This window comes from Brassica oleracea, chromosome C9, assembly GCF_000695525.1.
Source record: "Brassica oleracea var. oleracea cultivar TO1000 chromosome C9, BOL, whole genome shotgun sequence".
Taxonomy (NCBI): domain Eukaryota; kingdom Viridiplantae; phylum Streptophyta; class Magnoliopsida; order Brassicales; family Brassicaceae; genus Brassica; species Brassica oleracea.
Window position 1 is genome coordinate 48,215,756 of NC_027756.1, and position 20,901 is coordinate 48,236,656.

At 35.3% G+C, this 20,901-nt stretch overlaps 4 protein-coding genes across 5 annotated transcripts; all 4 read right to left on the reverse strand.

Moving 5' to 3' along the window:
* Window positions 1-10,722: 10,722 nt before the first annotated feature.
* On the reverse strand, window positions 10,723-13,175 carry LOC106318946 (pentatricopeptide repeat-containing protein At5g15980, mitochondrial). Its single transcript, XM_013757120.1, has one exon. The coding sequence runs from the start codon at window positions 12,984-12,986 to the stop codon at window positions 11,010-11,012; it is 1,977 nt and encodes a 658-aa protein (XP_013612574.1). The 5' UTR covers window positions 12,987-13,175; the 3' UTR covers window positions 10,723-11,009.
* A 410-nt stretch (window positions 13,176-13,585) lies between these two features.
* Window positions 13,586-14,422, reverse strand: LOC106317350 (stress-induced protein KIN2). The gene is made up of 3 exons (XM_013755179.1): window positions 14,314-14,422; window positions 13,962-14,030; window positions 13,586-13,842 (listed from the first exon to the last, which is right to left on the reverse strand). Exons 1-3 carry the CDS (start codon window positions 14,365-14,367, stop codon window positions 13,768-13,770), a joined length of 198 nt encoding a protein of 65 aa, XP_013610633.1. The 5' UTR covers window positions 14,368-14,422; the 3' UTR covers window positions 13,586-13,767.
* A 2,876-nt stretch (window positions 14,423-17,298) lies between these two features.
* On the reverse strand, window positions 17,299-18,622 carry LOC106319277 (S-adenosylmethionine decarboxylase proenzyme 2). The gene has a single exon (XM_013757559.1). The coding sequence runs from the start codon at window positions 18,557-18,559 to the stop codon at window positions 17,456-17,458; it is 1,104 nt and encodes a 367-aa protein (XP_013613013.1). The 5' UTR covers window positions 18,560-18,622; the 3' UTR covers window positions 17,299-17,455.
* LOC106319278 lies at window positions 18,449-19,415 on the reverse strand. 2 transcript variants are annotated; one of them, XM_013757561.1, is made up of 4 exons: window positions 19,319-19,415; window positions 19,169-19,237; window positions 18,765-18,929; window positions 18,449-18,680 (listed from the first exon to the last, which is right to left on the reverse strand). In XM_013757561.1, exons 3-4 carry the CDS (start codon window positions 18,909-18,911, stop codon window positions 18,660-18,662), a joined length of 168 nt encoding a protein of 55 aa, XP_013613015.1. In that variant the 5' UTR covers window positions 18,912-18,929; window positions 19,169-19,237; window positions 19,319-19,415; the 3' UTR covers window positions 18,449-18,659. The 2 variants fall into 2 exon arrangements, with proteins under 2 accessions (XP_013613015.1, XP_013613014.1); XM_013757560.1 differs by lacking the exon at window positions 19,319-19,415 and adding an exon at window positions 19,015-19,021 and having other exon boundaries at window positions 18,765-18,926; window positions 19,169-19,231.
* Between the last annotated feature and the right edge of the window lie 1,486 nt (window positions 19,416-20,901).

The window sequence follows — 20,901 nt, forward strand, 5'->3', positions numbered from 1 at the left end:
TATTTTTATCTCTATAAGATATATTTTCAAAAGGTTTTATTTTAATTTTATAACAAGTACCTTTTACTTATGAAGTCGATAATTAACCCATGTACTTTTAACTTTTACAAGATTTTCATAAAATTATGACTTTTTTTAAAAGAAAAATTCATTTAAAAGACTATTATATAAATAAAATGTGTGATTCTATGTTTATAGAAAAATTTTTGTTTTACAAAATAGTTGTATTAGTTATAATTATAAAAATTTAAAATTAAAGAACTATTTTATATAAAAAACTATGATTCTATAATGGAAGAATGCTATTTTTGATTCTATATATAGAGATAAAAATAGCAATATATATTTTAGAAGAATGAATAGAGATGGGTTGGAGTATTTTTTTCTTCTACTATAGCATTTAGAAATGGAAATAGCAAGGGGTAGAAAATCCTCTCAAATGCGATCTTAGGGTTATGTGAGGGCAGTTGACAAACTAAAAGGGTTATATGAATACTAACCTATCATTTTTTTGTCTCTCGGACTAGACTAAACTAAACTAAAAAAAACTACTCCCTCTGTTTCATATCAAGTGTCATTTTAACTCATTTTTTTTGTTTCACAAAGAATGTCATTCTACAATACCAATGTAATTTATACAACCTTTCAATTCAAAATTAATTGCAAAATGCATTGATTTTATAAATAAATTGATTTATCTAAAATATTATTGGTTAGATATGTAATATTAATGAAAACATAAATACATTTTAATAAGTTCCCTAATATGTGTGAAAAGTGTCTAAGTGACACTCTTTGTGAAATGGAGGGAGTAAAAAACTAAAAAGCTATACGTATTGTTAATTTGCCAGCATATTAACCAAAATTTGAAAGCGTACGTATTTCAAATAATCTTTACTCATTTCTCATGTCAAGAATCAATTACATAATAATATTCTTTTGTGTCTAGTTTTCCATCAACAAAACAAATATTGTTGGAGTAATATGTATCACCCTGATCACGCATTAAAATGATATTCCAACATTCTAATTATTCAAAGATATTCACATTCGTACATTATGGTTATCTTCATAGATGCGTACCGAACTGTAAACAAAGAAGAAACAAACAAAATACTAATCTTGTTGGTGAACAATAGTATACTAGTCCAAGAATTACTTTCCAATAATTACTTTCCCAAGCGTCATTGCTAGTCAAGTTTTTATAGTTTGGACCACGTGACACGGTTTCTTAAAACTCGATTTATGAGAATCAATCATTTAATATTTAATGTTTTTTCTCGTCGATTTGACGTTTGATGGAAAATGGGTTCTGTAAATTTCAGAGGAAACAAATAAAAATCATATATACTGTAATATGTATAAGAATATAAGATTGCAAAACATGACATGAGATATTGTGCAGAATGCAGATAGAGAAAGATGGTTCCAAACTTCAGTCCTATGCCTGAGGGCTGAGGTGGTGGAGGAAAACTGTATCAACTTCAATAATGTTAGGGGAATAGTATATGATGACATTATATTATATTATTGGCGTCTCTTCTTTGAATTCACAAATTGCTTCGTCTGATTTATACTACCACAAGTTACATATATAATAAATTTGATACAAAACTTGTGGTCGCAAAAATAGGTATTTAGATTAAAACAAAGATATATATAATTGCTCATCTTTCCATTGGTCTAAACTCTATAGTAGAAACTGCATTTTACTATACCTTTTCTTTGTGTTACTGAAAATACTCACGTGACGGTTTCTCATATATGAGTCAAGAATTCATGCTAAGAAGAAAATAATTAAAATGGTTACGCATATGTATTGTATTGACCAAGATAGGGGTATATGTAAAAAGAGCTACATTGATAGTTTATCATTTTTAGTTCGGGTTTTCGAGTGATCTAATTCGTGTATGACGATTCAAACTATTTATGCGATTTAACAGCCATTACACTTTCGTCCAATCTCATGTCTTAATACGGTCTATAAAATGATTGCTAAGCTACTGGCGTCAAGGCTAAAGGAGATTCTTCCCCTCATGATCTCCAAGTCCCAATCTGCTTTTCTCCCTGGTCGCCTATTGGCTGAAAATGTGCTTCTTGCGACTGACCTAGTGAATGGCTATAACAACCAGAACAAATCCCACAGAAGAATGTTGAAGGTAGACATGTGGAAAGCTTTTGATTCGGTTAAATGGGATTTCATCTTGGCCTCGCTTAGAGCACTTGCAATCCCGGAGAGCTATATCAATCTCATCTCGCAATGCCTAACGACTGCGTCCTTCTCTGTCTCGGTTAATGGCGCCACCGGTGGCTTCTTCAAGAGCTCTAGAGGTATTAGACAAGGGGACCCTTTGTCCCCTTACCTCTTTGTGCTATCTATGGAGTGTTTCTCGAGATTTCTCCTTTCGAGATATGAGGAGGGTAACATAGGTTATCACCCAAGAAAAGAGAACTTAAAGATCTCTCATTTAATATTTGCGGATGATGTGATGATCTTTTTTGACGGTAGAAGCAGTAGTTTACATGGAATTTCAGAATGCCTTGATGATTTCGCCGCATGGTCTGGTCTATTTATGAACACAACGAAGACTGAATTATTCACTACGAGGATTGACCATACCGAATCCCAAACTATTGTCAGCTATGGATTCCCTATTGGTAACCTCCCCATCAGATATCTTGGTCTTCCCCTCATGAGCTGTAAGTTGAAAATCTCAGAATATGCTCCACTTATGAACAAGGTCACTAAAAGCTTCCAAGCATGGTCAGTTAAGCTACTCTCCTTCGTGGGCCGGCTTCAACTGCTAAAGATGACTATCTTTGGCTTGGTCAACTTCTGGGTCTCGGCTTTCATGTTACCAAAGGGGTGTATTGCGGCCATAGAATCTCCTTGCGCTCGATTCTTATGGTCTGGAAATATTTAGAAGAAGGGCATTGGGAAGATAGCTTGGACCACGGTGTGCTTACCAAAGCAAGAAGGTGGATTGGGTATTAGAAGCATCTACGTCTGGAATCAAGTCCTCAGGCTGAAGTTCATCTGGCTCCTGCTCTCTAACTCCCCCTCATTATGGACAGAATGGCATAAGAGTGTCCATCTTACTGGTTACTCTTTATGGACAATTGAACCTTCTGCAACAGACTCTTGGGCTTGGAAAAGAATCCTGAAGCTGAGACCTTTAGCACTGCAATTCTGTAATTCAGTGGTGGGGAACAGTGTCACCACAAGCTTCTGGTTTGACGTGTGGACTCCATTTGGTCAACTGATCAACCACTTAGGTGCTGGTGGCCCGAGAGCTCTACGTGTGAGGAAGGAGGAAATGGTGGCTGATGCGATCACTGGTTCATCCTGGTCATTACCACATCCAAGATCTGAACAAGAAGTGGAACTTCACTCTTACTTAACTACTTTAGCTCTTCTTTTACCCAATAATGTTGATGATGTTTATGAATGGAAGGCTGCTGGCTATCCTTTGAATGTGTTTAATTCTCAGGCTACTTGGGAGGTCTTGCGACCAAGACAAGTGACTCAAGTTTGGCATGACATTGTGTGGTTCAAAGGCGCAGTCCCGAAGCATGCGTTCACGATGTGGGTGGCCAAGTATGATAGATTACCAACAAGAGCTAGACTAGCCTCATGGGGACTTGCGATTCCTATTGCTTGTTCCTTCTGTAACACAGTTCCTGAATCCAGAGACCGCATGTTCCTCTCATGCCAGTATAGCTATAACGTATGGTCCCTCGTCTTCACCAAATGCAGCCCTCCACAACAGAGACTTGCAGACTGGGCAGAGCTCTTATCTTGGATTCGAGTTACACGTTCTAGGAGAAATCTTCTGCTTCAGAAATTGGCTTCTCAAACGGTCGTGTTCCACCTATGGAAGCAGAAAAATAACTTGATTCATAACAATGTCTCTCTGCCTGCTGCTACGTATTCAGGGCCATAGACAGGGAACTGAGGAACATCATCTTCTCTAGAGGGTCGAATAAACTATTTAGTTCACATATGGTTCTTTGGACACGATATGTGCTTAATATGTCCATCGTTTTGGATGTTGTTGATCCATCCTGTTTTTTGCTTTCTTTTTGCCAAGATGTGTCAAACTGATCTTGCTTCTGCAAAATCTACTTTCATGATATTTGCAGTTTAGCCAAAAAAAAAACAGCCATTACACTGCACACGTACGCTTAGCAATGTATATACTACATACCCGATTGTCTAAGGCTTTGTTTTACTCATTTAGAGTTTTGTATTTGTTTTTTTAGCTCACCTAATTGTCATCAATTAGTTCCATAAAAAAAACACATTTATATTCGTATCAAAGTGCTTAAACTTGATTTAAGCTTAAAGTACTAGTTTCTTACATTAAATATCGTACTAAAACATTGCTTAATGAAACAAATAGGATTTCAAAATAAAGGCGGAGAAAAAGGAAAAAAAATCAAAATTGTATTAGCAAACATAAGAAAAATAATCAAAATTGCGTACTTGCATTAATAAAAACGTGGGCTTTGATTGATTAACATTTTGTAAATTGTAATTGCTGAGTAGTGTTGCGAATTTAATAGTTAAAAAGATGATAACACTATTAAAACCAATCTTGATTAAAACCTTACAACGCGAAGTTGAAAGGTATCTAATAGTTTGACAAAAAGAAAGGTACAAGCATATGGAATATTTCTAGCCCCTTTTCGAATACTATACTTATGTCTTTCTGAAACAGAAAATGTAACAGAGGATATAATGATGTGGAGGAGGAAAGACGATGCTTTCAAACCAATATTTAAAACTAAAAACATTCGAAACTATATTTGAACAACATCGAATAAAGTGGCATGGTGCTATTAGAGTTAACCGGAATTGTATCGTTGGTTTAGTATAAACCGTGTAAGTAAACCGGTTACTCTGTAACATGTAAACAGAGTAACGAACCCTGTAACTTAATAACCTAATTATTTTTCACTTTTTTTTTTTTGGTAAAAATGTTAAGATTTATTACCAGTTTTCAATTTTTTACAGAAGATTACTGAGACAAACAAGAAACAAAACAGAAGAACAGAAAACAAATCTAAACACAAACTCCAACCTAACTTAGCAAGAACTGACCCTAAGTTGTGCATCATAAGCAAAAGTATACATGAAAATCTGAACATTCGCTTGCCACAAAATGAAATCCGCAGTGATAGCGAGAGCTGAACCCGGTAGAATTCGGCTTTGCCCGATGATCAGCTCTTTAAGATCGGATTTTTCAAGAACAGCTTACGACGACATCAAGACTTGTAACCTTCACGGACCGACACCTTCACACCAGACCAAGAACACTTGCCGAGACCAGGTCGAGCTTTATCCGGAAAGGAGCCGCCAAAGCCGCCACAAACCACCGCACCTACACCAAAAAGACTGAGACAACAAGCACCACTTTAAGTCAAAGCGGTCAGGAAGCAGCCTTAGATCAAGCCCCTGAAACTCGCAGACCCAGCACGCGCCGCCACCGAGCAGAGCAACCGTGGTTGACAAATCCAACTAATCGCCTCCTCGCACGCGCCGCCGTTACGGAGAACCCGCAACGGATCTATCCGATTAGGAACCGATGGCAACTCCAGACGAGCCCCAGAGAGAAGGTCTGACCGGCCTAACAAGACAACACCAGAGACCACCGAAAAAGCAAGAGGAACACCGCACCTCCGCCTCCCAGGGGAACCAACACGGCCTTCAGCCTAGTGAGACCGCTCACCCGCACCGAGAAGGAAAACAGAGGAGGCAGAAGAGAGAAATACTCCACTCCGATATCCAGATCTGACGCCAGATCTGAACCGCTACCACCACTGTTCTCCAAGAGACAACCTTCCATCCACTCTACCACCACGATTCTCCGGCGATCCGAAGTCAAAACGCCAGATCTGTCCGCGGAAGCGCAAGACTCAGAGCTCCAAGAAAGGAACCGAGGAAGAAGAGGGAGAGGGGAGGCAAGGAGGAAGAGAGACAACGGAAAGGAGGGGCGACCGACGGCGGAGGAGAAGGAGGCCGCCGGCCACCCTAAGCAAGGTGATTAGGGTTTTTGTTTGTGAGGATTGAGAGAAGAGAGAGAGAGAGAGAGAATTCTATTTTTTTTTTCACTTTCATCTCATCTTCTTCAATTCTTCTAACATGGTATCACCGTATCAGAGAGCTGAGCTCAAACTCAGTTCTCGATCTTCATTTTCCGCATTACTTATCTTAGATCACGTGTTTCCTAAGCTCTACTTTGATCATTTCATCACAACTGAGCTCTGAAATGGTTATTCTTCGACGTTCTTTAGGACGTGGCATTAAACCACAAAACAATTCCGGTTAACTTTAATAGGTGCAAAGGAGTTTGGTTTGCACATATGATATACCTAAGTTTCCCTTATGCATATAGCTTGTGAGGCATAGTTACTTATCAGCAGGAAATAACAAGCTCAAATGAATTACATGTTTAGTTGGAATGCGACTTTCGACAAGAATCACGTTTGAAGAAGACCTCCAAGCTTGGTTTGCCACATCTCTTTGTCGTGTTAAAATCTTTGCTTCTTTTTTTCTGTCGTGTTAAAATCTTTGCTACTGGTATATTCAAACTGCATTTGATGTAAATATGATTTTAACTGATCTAACATAGTTTTTTTTTTTTGTTTTTTTTTATAACTATGGTATCTGGGCAGCCACATTCCCAACTATCCCCCCGAAAGGGGTCCAGCGCCCCAACGGAAGGGATGTTAAATCCGTTGTGGCCAAGGCTCGAATCCGGATGGCGGGCAGTACAGTTGTACCTCATTTACGACCAAGCTACGAGCGCTTGGTTAAAAAAGTTTAAAAAACTAAGTTGACTGTTACTGTGAGTCATCAAGTAGACTGTAGACAATGACAAAACAAGTTATAATCATATTGTTTCTTACAAGTACAAACCGATGAAATCATGTCAGTTTGAAATTAATATTTGGTTCCTTTTAGATAAATTTGTCAATAATTGTATTTTGCATGGATTATTGGAATATAATTATTATAACCATGTCTTGTCGGCCCATGAAAGTGATTCATCGGAGCAGCTCGCCATCATTTCCCTTATCTATGTGATTATTACATCAAATCATGACAATCTTAGTTAGCTTTAATGTGTTGGTTATTCAGAAAGAAAATACAATTGCTCGAAAAGTTGTACAGCATCCAAGACGATGATATTATAAATGTAACTGGTGCTACGAATTGAACTATAAATCATCACAAATTATATCTGACATTTGAAAAATTAAATCCCCATATTAACAGAGAAACATTTAAAAATTGTAACCAGTAGATTGTAATCATTATAAAAGAGCATCGCTGAGTTGTCATTTAATGAAAATGTCAATTAATCTTACGTGTCAACTTAAGAATCAATTGAAAAAATGTTGGTCTAAATTCTAATTACTGTAGTACATTATATTAATCCAAAATATAAGAAGTGTGTATTATTTCTGTAAATAAAAGCTACAGAACTACCTAATATGATTAACATATATACATTAATTAATGATTATGAATAATAAATATTTGATAACAATTTTTGCATCCTTCCTCTTTTTTTTTTTTAATTTTCTATTATTATAATAAATTAAACAATCACATTAACCATATGATAAAAATTTAGATTTTTTATTATATGTTATATTTTGAATTTTTTAAAACGACTTTACATTACAAAAAAATTAAAAAATTCCTTTGAAAATTTTGTGATCAATGATTTTTTTGGTTATAACAAGATACAAACGATCATACAATCCGATTAATATGATTTTTTTTAATAAATATTCATATTAAATATATATATATAGTTTAAATTAAACTATGTACCATTTAAAAACAAATTATGTTAATTTTGAAATTTTCATTGAAAGAGTATTGAGACCTTAATATTTTAATTTTGAAATTTGCATTAAAAAATACCACATCAAAAAAATTGAGATTAATGGTTTAAATTTTTTTTTATATCAAATATACAAATGTTAATAAAACCATATGAGTAGGAAGTCTCAATAATAAATATTTATATTTATATTAAAATATACTATATATTTATGTCAATATCTTTGAAAATATAATTATATACCATATAAAATAAATAAAATGATTATTTTGATTTATTTACCACATATATATTGTAAATAAACAAGAGGTATTGTTTGATTTATGTGATTATTATAATCTCCTATATATTAATTGAAACAATTAATTACTCTAGAAAGTGTAAGATTTTATTAATTAATATTGTTCAAAATTCTTACAAGAGATCGATACAACTAAGATTTAGTTAGAAGTTATTGAAATCACCTAGCGAGAACATGGATGGCACAACAAAATTGTTTTCCTTACCTTAATCCCTTTCTATTCGTCACAACACCGATAAAAAATATTTTGAAGTGTCGATTAACAATCTGAAATGGTAACATTTTTTTAAGTTTGTACATTGTTTTTCTTAAATAGACCTAGAACCGTTTTTAATGATTCACTAAATGAGCCACATATATAGTAAAATATGTTTTGGTTTAAAAATTGTTGCATACCCAAAAACAATATAAACCATCATAATTTTCGTTTAAAATTTTGTCACAATAAAAATATAGGGTGGGGAAAAAAATCCGAATAAAAAAAACCGAACCAAGGCCGATCCAAAAATTAGTAATGAACTTTAACCAAAATTGGTTTGATTTCTGAATGAGTTCAAAATTTTGGTATCTAGATAACCGAAACCGAACCCGATCCATATCTAAATATTTTAGGTATCCGAATATATCCGAACAAAATGTATATACTTATATTAATTATTTTTAAATTTAATATATAAAAGAATATACAAAATATATAAGAAGTTTTCAAGTTGTCCAAAATACTTGGAAATATATACAAATAGTTATAAGTAGATGTTTTAAAATAGCTAAACGATACTTATAATACCTAAAATACTTCAAATATCTTGAATTCCTATCCAAATATTTAAGCTAAACGATTTTTATGTTAAGTTTAAGTATTTTGGCATACATTATTCAATTTATATGTTATATATTATTTTTATTTTTTAAATTTTGAAAAATTTAAAGTATATGAACTTTAATTTTTTTCAAAAATTAAATAGGTTATCAGAACCCAAACCCGCAATGATTCGAATCGAACCAAACCCTCAAGGATCCAAATCAGACCAAATGGTACTCGGATATCCATCTTTAATCAAATGTAGAAAGGTTATTGATAACAAAAATATATATTGTTTATAATATGTAAGTACAATATATTTTTAAAAACATTCACCCCGTGCAATACGGAGATTATCATCTGGTAACTAAAATACTATGGAAGGTTGTTCTATAAGATTTTTTTTTTTTTTTAAGATTAAAACGGTCTAACAGTTGATTAGTTATATTGCTCTTCCATTTTTTGTACGTTAAGAAACTCATGATCATTGTCTTTGACTTCTTGGGATGTTTCGAACATCTCAATTTGTCTTAAACAGTTAAATCATGTGTTTAATGCGTTCGGGATTCACCTATTTATTCAAATAATATTTTCAAAGAATCTCCATATAATTTTCTTAAAACCGTTTATCCAAATGAAGTAAAACGGGGGATTGTTTAATAATAATATTTTTTTCAACTACCATATTACATGTCATTTACTTTTAGCCAAAAAAAAAACTACCATATTACAATGTTTTAGTTTCACTCCATTTGTATGTTTTGGAAGATTATTTTTTCAAGCTAACAAAACTATACATGAATCCTACGATCATTCCTAGTATATAGCTCATTTTTAAAAAAATTGATACATGCGTAAATATTTGATTTTACATTATCTGGTCCCAAGCAAGCAGGTAAACTAAGCGTGCTTAGTGAGCATTTTCCTTTTGTGCAAAAGCTCAGTGTTGCATAGACAATTGAATGTTTTCTTTTTCATATTCTTTTTCCTTTTAGCTTTTCCCAGGTAAGTGATAGAAACTTTGTCTCCTCGTTGAAACATGAAACCTGCTCTAACATTCATCTTTCTTCTAACAAAAAAAAAAGCATGTCAAGGCTTTGCTTAAAACCCCGGGAACCCGCCGGATAGATCCAAAGGTTTGGAAAACGGTCCCCCTTTTGGAAAATAGCAACTCATCATACAGGAATGATGACACATCCCTCTCCTTCTTTCTTTCTTCCACTCTTTTGTCTCATTTCTTGTATGAACATCCATAAAACCTGTCTTTATATGTTGCTACATCGCTCTCTCGCCGATCTGTTCCTCCTCGTTCAGTCCTTTTACTTCTCCACACTCTCTCCACAAAAATTCAAAAAGACTTTTGCAGAGATGATGCTCTTTTAACAATGAGAATGGAAACGGTACAAGTTTTGAAACATCTGCATTGTGATAAATCTACAAGAACTAAATAATTTGAATACAGAAGGCGACAAAGACCAGCACTACGATTGGTTTGTGGTTGTGGTCCTGTATCAATAATCAGAAGAAAAAACAAAGACTTTAGAAACTACCCTTAAGTTATCTTCTGCTCTGCCGAATCAGATTTGGTATCTAAATCTCAAAGGCCCATGACCATATACAAAAGGCTTGATTGATTCTCTACAACAGAAGTGAGGCTTCTTCCATTTTGATACCCTAAGCACTTGGCAATGTGGAAAACAAGTATCTAATCCATAGGCAATACACTGGTAGAGAGAAAAAACTTTGAAATGGAAATAGAATCACAGATAGATCTTGTTACTAATGATCAGAACACTCATGGGCATCCAATGTAGATCCAAGAAGCAGAATATGAAAATTTTGAAAAATAAAAGAACCAGAGTAGCTTAAAATTATTTTGCCAGTGCACCAAGTTGATGAAGACACTAAACTGGTGAATGGTGATGATACAAAAGGGAACAGTAGGAAACAACTTCTTGTGAATCAAATGACCAGTGCACCAACTTCTTGTGAATCAAATGACCAGAAACAAAAAAAGAACTTGGTGGATTGTAAACTAAAACTGGAGCTAAGAAGAAGCAGCCAAAGGTTCCTCTACAGCAGATCCATCAGATTTCATGGAGTAGAAGAGTTCAAGAACATCTGGATCATTACGGATATAGTCTGGGCACAAAGAGAGTAGATCCTGCGCCTCACTCTGCCTTGCAGACTTCATCATTGTTTCAAACACACGCAACACCACCGAGATAGATGGAAAATGATACGAGGTTATAGCCTTGAGAAAACTGTAAGCTTCGGAGCTTGTTCCAGTTTTCGAGAAGTAACTCATGAAAGGGTCAATGAAAGGAGGGAACCCATGATCTTTCATCATTGGTAGAAGACTCAAAGCTTCTTCAAACCCACCCTCACTAGCAATCTTCTTCGTCAGCAGATTACGCACCAAACACTTGTACGTGCTATGAAGAGGTTTGACCTGATTCTGCTTTACTTGTGAACACAAAAGCTTGTACGCATCTCTTACCTGATTCTTGTTGCAGTAAGCATGAACCAGCTTCTCAAACGCATGATCAGCATTTGATACTACCCCCTCTTTACCAACCATTTTCTCGAAACTCGCTAAAGCTTCCTTAAGATCTCCGGAGTCACAGTACCCTTCAACAAGAGAAGCCATCGCCTTATCATCTAGGTTAGTCCCGGACGCTTCCATAAAGTCTACAAGCTCATCAGCTTCGTCTTTCTTTCCTTTACGACTAAGCTCTGATGCAATCACCCTCTGCAGATCGCTACTTGGGAGATATCCTCCTTTCTTCATTGCTTTCAACACCTCATTGCTCTGAGCAACCTTATCCACGCTGATTAGGGACTTTAACACAGACTTCATCATACCATCCGTCAAAACGTTACCCTTTTTGGTATAAGCCTCCACAGCTCTCGAAAACAACTCCGTATCCAGAACCTTGGTGGTCACAATCTTCTTGAGCAACAAAGATAAGCAGTGAGAGGTGGGTTTGTTACCATCACTCCCACCCTCCATTGCAATCTCGAACAAGTCAACAGCTTCCTCGATCAACTTACTCTGGCAAAACCTCGTCGAAACCGCAGCATAAGTCTCTAACTCCACCTCGTAACCAGCGCTCTTCATCTCTCCAACGACGTTCTGAAACCTATCTAAGAACTTCTCTCTCCCCAGAACCCTAGCCACAGCGTTATACGTTTTCTCATCATGCTTAAAGAGACCAGACTCGTCAACCCAACGGAAGAACAGCAGAGCCTTCCTAGGCTCCACGTCAAGACTCTCCACAATCATCTTAACCAAATCGCTCCCAAACTCAACGTTCAACTCTCTTATCTGCTTCTCCACGTCATCACTCCACTCTTCCTTCTCCACGACCTTACACACCTTAACGCAAACGCTCTCGGGAGAAGAATCATCATCCGACGGATCTAAAGGGAAGAGCTTTCTCAGCCTTATAAAGTCTTTCACAAGCCCGTCTTTACGAAACTTGTCGCCGACTTTATCTCTAACGTTAGCGGACAAGCCGTGACCTTTCCTCTTCATGGAACTAACCAAACCCCAAAACTCGTCGACGAGCCCGTTCCCACCGAGGATACGAAGCATCATGTTGTAGCTTTTCGAGGTGGGGAAAGCCTCTTTGGCCCAATTGAAAAGCCTTTTAGCGACATCTGGGTTTGATTCGAGCTTTCTCAGAACTTTTAAAGCTAAGTCTTGGGTGAGGACGATGTGGCTAGACTCGAGCTCTTTCTTGATCTCGTCTTCGGAGCTCAATCTGGTGAAGATGTCGATCACGGTGGCTTCGGAAGCGGACTTCTCTTTTCTAACCGCGGGGTCGGAGGAGAAGGTTCGAGTCGTGATTGGGGATCTTAAGCGAGAAAGATCTTGGCTTTGTTGCGGAGATCTGGGTTGGGAACGTGTGTGGAGGAGAGAAGAGATGGATCGGGTTGAAACGGAGGTTACCTGAAAGTGAGGAGAAGGAGAAGCACGGTGGATTCTGAGAAGCATCAATCGCCATTGTTGATATCTCATATTTGATTTGTATCTGTGGATCTCGAAAGGTTGAGTCTTTATGAGGAGGAGTGAGACGGAGGAGGAACAGCGATTGAGAAAGCTCTGAGAAATGTTTAGGGTTTTAGTGAGGATTTTGATTTTCGAGGCGAGAAAACACTGCTAGATGAGAGAGAAGGTTCTGTTTCGATGACGTGGAGGGAAAAAAACTTAGAATAACTCGGTTTTTGTGTTTTTAATTAGATCAGTATTTGCTTCAGGCCTGATTGCTTCTGTATTTTTCTTGTTTGGATTAAGGGATTACCTATTGGTTGACATTATTCTGTTTCTTTGGGCTTTTTACCCGATATCAATATAATTAATTTTCTGAGTAGTTAAATAAAAAGTATCAAGTTTTTTTTTATTTTCTTGTCTTGGGTTATTTTTAAGAATGTTTTCTCTAATCCAAGTACGGTTTCTGTAACTTTGGTTTATTATAATTTGATTTAACCAACATGCATGAGAAAACTCGATAAAAAAAATATGAAAGGAGGGTACTATATAAGTATCAAGATTCAAGTGAATGAATAATGAAGATGAGATATTTTTGGAACTTTAAATTGTACATGTTTATTAGTGGGAAATAAATACATAAACATCCAAACATACAAACCTAAAGGGAGAAACATTAATTCAAATTTAAAAACACTAAACACAACAACAACAAGAACAACTATGACGAAGATGAGAATCAATACTAATTTTTATTTAAATCCAAATTTAAAAGATTATTATATAACATCCCACTTTGATTTCGAATCCGCTACTTGTTCATGCCGGTCTTCTCCTTCACAACATTAACAGCTCCCCCTGCGGTCTCCGATATCTTCTGTCCTGCCTATATAAGTAATACATATATATAGTTACAGTATAACAGATATGAGATCCATGAACATGTGAAGTAGATACGTATATTTATATACATATATGATTATATCATATGTATGGATCGCTTACGGTTTGAGCAGACGCTCCAGCAGAGGTAGCAGCATCCTTGACCTTGTCCATCAGCACATTAGACTTCTCCTATACACACCAAACGTATTTGCTGTGATATATAACGAATTTTAAAAATTATCAACCAAGATTTATATAGACTGAAATATAGTAGTTTACTAAAGTTATATGCTGCTTCATGCTTCAAAATATATAGGATTTGTTGGTTCAAGAAAATCTATTGAGCAAGCTTTTCTCTATTTTCTTTTAAAAAGCGATTGTTTTAAATTTAGATAATTAAGTGTGGTTGCCACGACTGTATTTTCAACCGCAGCAACAACATTTGATCAAAGTGTTAAAGGGAGAATGAGACCTCAGCACGACCAGCGGCTTGACCGGCTTGGAAGCTTTGCTTGTTGTCTGCCATTTTTCTTAAGAAGATATTTTTCTTTAGCTGAACTTTGGTGTGTTTTATGTTTTAGATTGATGATGAGAGATGTGGGCTAAGCGTTTGTATTTATAGACCAAATAGAGACACCTTTGTGGTACCATGCGTAATCTGAAACCAAGTCGGCGAGGTTTAGTGGTTCGTTTAGTTTTGCCTAACGTCGGTAGCTGTTTATTGGCGATGGAGAACTCCAAGTGTCTATTTTGGGATTGACACTTGGAGTTCTCCATCGCCAATAAAACATATTAAAAATTAGTTTTAATACGTTTTATTGAAAAGTGTGAAAATTCTAAAATATGGATCTTTTACGAATGAAGGGAGTATAATATAAAATATAAGAAATATAAAAATGTGAAAATTTTAAAATATGGATCTTTTAGAAACCAAGAGAGTATAATATATTATAACCAAACATATATGAGAAAAAAAGGCTTGGTATCAGGGCTGCTACTGCATATATTATACCCAAACTGAGAAAGAAAAAAGCTTTACTATTATTACGTTCACGGCATAGTAGACGGGGAAATAGTTAGACGCACGCAGTTGTGTTCGGCTAGTTATCTGTTGCAGTTGCCAAACCAAACCACCCATATTTCAAACTTTTATGAATCATGAATTTCTAACTCAAATCTAGTTTGAATGAAGAGATCGGTACAAATATTTCGTATATATATTTTGCACTATAAGAACATCTACATAAACAACTTTAAAATTTTAAATACGAAATTTTGTATTTTTGAAGTTTTGTATAGTGAAACTTCATATTTGAAGTTCTACCGTACGAAACTTCATATTTAAAGTTTTTTTCTTTTAAGTTTTTATACAATTATCTATTTTTGAAATTATATTACTAACTTTTATAGTTATTATTTGTCTTTATAATTTTTTACCTTATGCAAAATACAATTATATTAATTACAGTAAAGCGAAATAGTATACAAAACAATATTACAATACACATTTAATACAAACTATAAAGCGAAGATACAAAAAGTTAAAATTATATGAAAAAAAATATTACATAAACTAACGAAAGGACACGATTTTAACAACTTTTAGCATGTAATATCCAAATAAAAATAAAAAGAGTGTGTTATTATTTTCAAATGCATGTAATGTAATCTATTCTATTAAAATAGCAACATGTCCAATTGATAAATGTTTGGTCCAAGTAACATATTTTATAACTGCATCTAAATTAACCACTTCCACTAACAACAAATTTTATGCAACCGTAATATTCGTTTTTTTTTAACTAACTGTAATTTACCTCATACTATTAAAAATTGAGAGGTATAATATTATTTATTAGTATGAAACTTATACGTGATTATATAGACTTCATGAAATATCCCTTTGATGATGATCAACTATTCCACATACAAATCATTAATAGAAATACCTATACAACCCAAAAACAATCCCACTTTTAATAATTTGTGTTAGTTTTAGACAAAAATAAATAATATTTATTAGCTTAATAATATTTTTTTGTCAGCGTTAGCTTTATAATATATAATTATAAATATTTGTTATTATCATGATATACAACTACCAACAGCCCATGAGTAAAAAATCATAGCAAATATATATAAGAAATATATATAACTTAATAATATATAGTTTTCAAAACCGATTAAAATTTAGACCAATACAATAAAAATTCATGAATCAATTCAGATAAACAAGAAATATAAATAGTTTTTTTATAAGAAAATTAAATTATTTAATCTATCTATTCTATTAAATTAGGAACATGATCAGTTGATATTATTATGGAAGTATTATTTATAAAAATATATTCTACGGGATTTAGCTTAACGGATTTTACATAGGTTTACTCAAGCCGACATTCTCGCTTCCGCTTCGTCCATTCAATTAAAAATATTTATTAAATGTTTAGTGAAGACCTTATTAACCCATTTACATATATATTTAACAAAATATATTAAAAAAATATTTTTCAAATATTTTTCAAAAATTTTGTTCGGTTTTCTGTGCGTGTTGGATTTGATATTGGTTTTCGGATATAACACTTAAGAACCATTCGAGTATATATGCCAAATCTAATAGATTATGAGACTTTGATTTTTGGTTCGATTCCGAGTCAGATTTTTTGGATACAAATATTTTTCTTGACTAATTATGTTAGGTAACTACTAAGAAAATATAATATGTTGCAAATTTTAGGAATAAAGTTTAAAAATAATTTCTGAAATACATATGACATATAATTATGCAATTTGACATATTTAATATAGTTACCAAAAATTATATTAAATTAAATTAATACTAAACACAAATATGATTACAAAAATAACACAAATATAAAAATTAAATTTCTCAAAAAAAAATTTAAACAAAAAATATATCTGCCCTTTTAAAGGGCGGATCAGAATCTAGTATGCTATTAAAATGTATCATCTTACAAATTAATAATGTGTATAATACTTTTATTATATATTATTTCTAACTAAAAGTTTCATGACTTTTGTTAATTTTTATCAATAAAAAAAAACTAGTGTAAAATACAAAAAAAAATTACAATTAAGTTTGAAGCCGTTCTTTTCGAGAAGAACACCTCAAACTTCATATTTTTGCCAACTTCAAAAAGGAGTTGCTTTTGGAGTGATGTCATATAGCAATGTGGAATTCGGGCAATCAGTTTTTTTTCTTCCAGTTATGAAAATTAACTAGGTATTTTTAGTTACCATGCATGTTGACGAAGAATCTCATGTCATCAACGCTAAACTAGAACAATGTGTTACGAGATATAGTCAAGTAAACGAATCAGAACGGAATAAGCGTTCGGTGGTTGTCGTTGTGTGTATGCATACTCGACTCTAGATAGAAGCTGACGATGCCACTTTTATGAAAATGGCTAATAAGGATTGACATTGTACAAGCCTCTATTATTATCACGAAAATGGTCTTATTCTTTATTGAAAGATATTTCATAATATTCGATCATCTGAATTCACAGAAACCAAACACAATTATTACTGGTTTTTAAGGAGAAAAAACACAAAGGCAACATTACTATTCGAAAAAAAACAAAACAAAAGCTTTAGATTCCCTCTTCCTTCTCGTCCTCGCTAGTGCAGCTACTGTTGCTGCTCCACTCACATTTCAATGTAGATCTCGGAGAACCGCAATACATTCCCAGCTTCTCAAACCTCTGATACATCACCGTTCCTCTCTCTTCTCCTAGAGACTCCACCGTTGTCTCCCTGCATCCGTAATCCTCCAGGTCTACAGAGAGATCAGAGTCGTAGCCCTTCTGTGCGACGCTAGAGTGGACCGCTACTGAGAATTGCTTCGGCTCGAAGCAAGTTAGCACCTTTGAGACGAGGTGGCTCAAGTCCATGGTTGTGAAATCGTACCCCACCGCCTCAAAGCTAGCGTAGCTGAATCCGTCTTCAGGGGTCACATGGATAGTGGAGATTGCGCCACCTTCGACGCTGTTCATTGAGTAGCCGCATGGCTCGAACTCAAAGTCGCAGATTTGGGATTGAGGAAGTATCTTCCTGATACCAGAGTTATCAGTCATGGAGCCAGCCGAGCTCGACTCGTTCTTGTAGAACACAGATGCCTTGTCTTTGTCCAGACCAGTCATACACATCTCGAGAGTGTAGACATTGTTGTTGCTGTTAGTGTTCTTGGCAGGGGCAGAAGCAGAGTAAACATGCCATTTCTTGGTTTCATCATCATCACCCATCAAGTACGCAACACTGCTCAAACCCATCTTGGCAAAGTGCCCATCGAGCACAGAAACCTCTTCAGAGAAGTTGCGGTGAGGGAACGGCTGACCTCCAGGGCAGAGGAAGCTTCCACGAGTGTACCTCACGGACTTAACCTCAAGAGAAAGCTCGCCAGCCAGCCTCAAGAGCGGCTCGATAGAGAGGAGGAGCTTGGTGGTCCCGCAAGTCTTGATGATGATCTTGTAAGGGAAGATGAAGAGGCTGGACTCAGAGAGGACATAAGAGTCGAGTTCATCATTGGAGAGAGAGGAAACGATGGTGCACTCAGCTGGTGCGAGGATCTCGTCGACATGAGATTTGGGCAAGGCGCGGAGTCCTTTCCCGTGAGTGTCGAGGAAGAGACTCGGCTCAAAGAAGGAGACCTCGAGACGCTTCTCGTAGCCTTCGAACCCGATTGCAGAGAGTGACATTGTGAGAGGAGGAGAACGAGGGGAGTTGGGAACCACTGAAAGTAAAAAGAAATTGAAAAAGCAAAGTTAGACTACGAGGACTGTCTGAACTGAATGGTACTCAGGAGGGCCTCTTCGCGCACTGCAACACACAAAACAAAACAGTGATTAAAGGATTGTTATTTAAGATTATTACAAAGGCTAATGTATAGAAAGGGTGACGTACGTTGGAGTAGACAGAAGATTTGAATTTCTTGATGCCACCGTAGGGACGAACGTCTTCAATGCTGTAACCGAGGGGAGCTTCGTAACATAAGGAGGAACTACTAGACGACGACGACGACTTTTTATTACCAGCTTTCGATTCCATCATAATCTCATTCACGCTCTTCTGTATTCACAAATACAAATCTCACGTTACGAGATAAATCAAAATCAACGTGACGTCATTAACATGTAAAACACATAGAACATTCCGTGTCTCTGCATATCAATCGAATCATATGATTATCTAACAACATACAACATTATTTAATGATACAACAAATCCAGACATCGATGTGCTGGTTTATAAACTCTAAACAAACCACGATCTAATTACAAATTGAACATCAGAGACTTAAGACTTACATGTATATGAATATATTGATCTCGATCTGGAGTTTTTCGATCTCTTCTTTGTGTTCAATCAGACGAAACCTGAAACGTAAACAAAACGCCAGATTCAATCAATCGAATCGCAAAACAAGATAGATCTCTATGAAGCTAATCAAAACCAACCTGATTCAGAAAATAAAGAAACTTGAAACCCTAATTTGTTAGCCGCTTATGATTTGGTGATGATGAAAAAAGAAAATGAGCTTTTTGATAGAATTAGGGGAGAGTGAGTTCTTTTTATATAGGCTCAAGGTCAGATACGTTTGTGAGGCTATTAGGTCTCCGCCGAATGACGTTATTGTCCCTCTTGTTGGGCTTTTTACGAAAAGCCCCCTACTCACTTTTTGCTTTTTGTGGAAAGATTGTAGGCGGTGAGATTTGCGTGACGATTCTTGGCCACAAGAATTTTTTTTGAAAAAAGTGCAACAAATCTTTTTGTTAATTTGGTATTAATGTCAACAAATTAACTACTCAGTTTAAGATTTAATTATTAATTAATACTATAAGTTTCAAAAAATGGTCAAAAAATTATATAAACGATACACGCCTTGACACGTGTATTATTGAAGTAGCCACGTTCAGGGCTTTGATATTCGGGACGATTCTTGGCCACGGAAAAAATATAACAGCGGATGATTGATTTGTTAAGTTAAACAAGAATATTTGATTTAATTTAGAGATTAGTTAGCGTTTTAGATCTGAACCACACAAACTGGGTTGACAAAGAAAGAAATGTATCAGCCAATTATATGACGACACGTGTAATATTCGAAATGACACGTGTCGTGTCTGAAACGAAACGTTCAGATTTCGATACTCACGAGAAAGAGACAGGTGCGAAGAACGTGAGCTGTTTACGTTCTTGTTGGGCCCAGAGAATCTAATTCTCTGCTAGTAGAACTCTCTTTTCGGTCAATTGGCAATGACCAAAATGGCCCTGTCACCATCGTCGTCGCGTAGGTCAAAAGCGAGGTGGAAAAGTAAAAAAAAGTAACCAATAAATACGTGCTTTTCAATCAGAACTCGCCAAGGATTAAACAAAATGAGAAACACAGGATTAGTGTGCCAAAATTAAAGTACTCTCTCATATTCACTTAAAAAAATTAATTTGTAAGCGAACACTTTTGAAAGGTTGTTCAACTAACTAGCGTTTTTGGTAGAAATAACTGATTTTTATCAAGAGTTAGTGGAATCTCTATGTTTGGTGAAGTATGTGTTGTCGTGTATTACTATTAGTCTATTACCTATAATAATACATTCATGAATACAAGTATAAAGCTATCATGTACTGTAAACAATGCTGCTTTCCAAATTATAACTTGAAAGTTCTGTAGGTAATTGTGTTGTGTAGCCTTCGACATTTCTTTCATATAGTTTCTCTTATCCATTAGCTCGAGTTATTTCAAAACCATTTGACACTACAAGAAAACGTGCCCATAACAATGAACTTTCACGACGAAAATATTTCGTCGTAAATTTACATGGTGTTTACAACGCAGTTACGAGGAATCCAACTTTCGGCGTAAACGCCATGTAAATTTACGACGAACTGTTTTCGTCGTAAAATCCATGTAAGTTTACGACGAATTTACGTGGAATGAGAAATACATCGTAATCATTACATCGACATTACAACGAAACATGTTACCGTTATATTTAGGTGAAAACGTGTATTCAATGTGCTTTAACTTACCTAATTTCGTCGT

Coding starts and splice junctions, on each gene's coding strand:
- LOC106319278 (XM_013757561.1), bottom strand. CDS start 18,911: ATGATGGAATCGAAAGCTGGTAATAAAAAGTCGTCGTCGTCGTCTAGT. Junction 18,681..18,764: donor AATCTTCTGTCTACTCCAAC/GTACGTCACCCT, acceptor TGTGTGTTGCAG/TGCGCGAAGAGGCCCTCCTG.
- LOC106318946 (XM_013757120.1), bottom strand. CDS start 12,986: ATGAGATATCAACAATGGCGATTGATGCTTCTCAGAATCCACCGTGCT.
- LOC106319277 (XM_013757559.1), bottom strand. CDS start 18,559: ATGTCACTCTCTGCAATCGGGTTCGAAGGCTACGAGAAGCGTCTCGAG.
- LOC106317350 (XM_013755179.1), bottom strand. CDS start 14,367: ATGGCAGACAACAAGCAAAGCTTCCAAGCCGGTCAAGCCGCTGGTCGT. Junction 14,031..14,313: donor AAGCCGCTGGTCGTGCTGAG/GTCTCATTCTCC, acceptor TGGTGTGTATAG/GAGAAGTCTAATGTGCTGAT. Junction 13,843..13,961: donor CTGGAGCGTCTGCTCAAACC/GTAAGCGATCCA, acceptor TTACTTATATAG/GCAGGACAGAAGATATCGGA.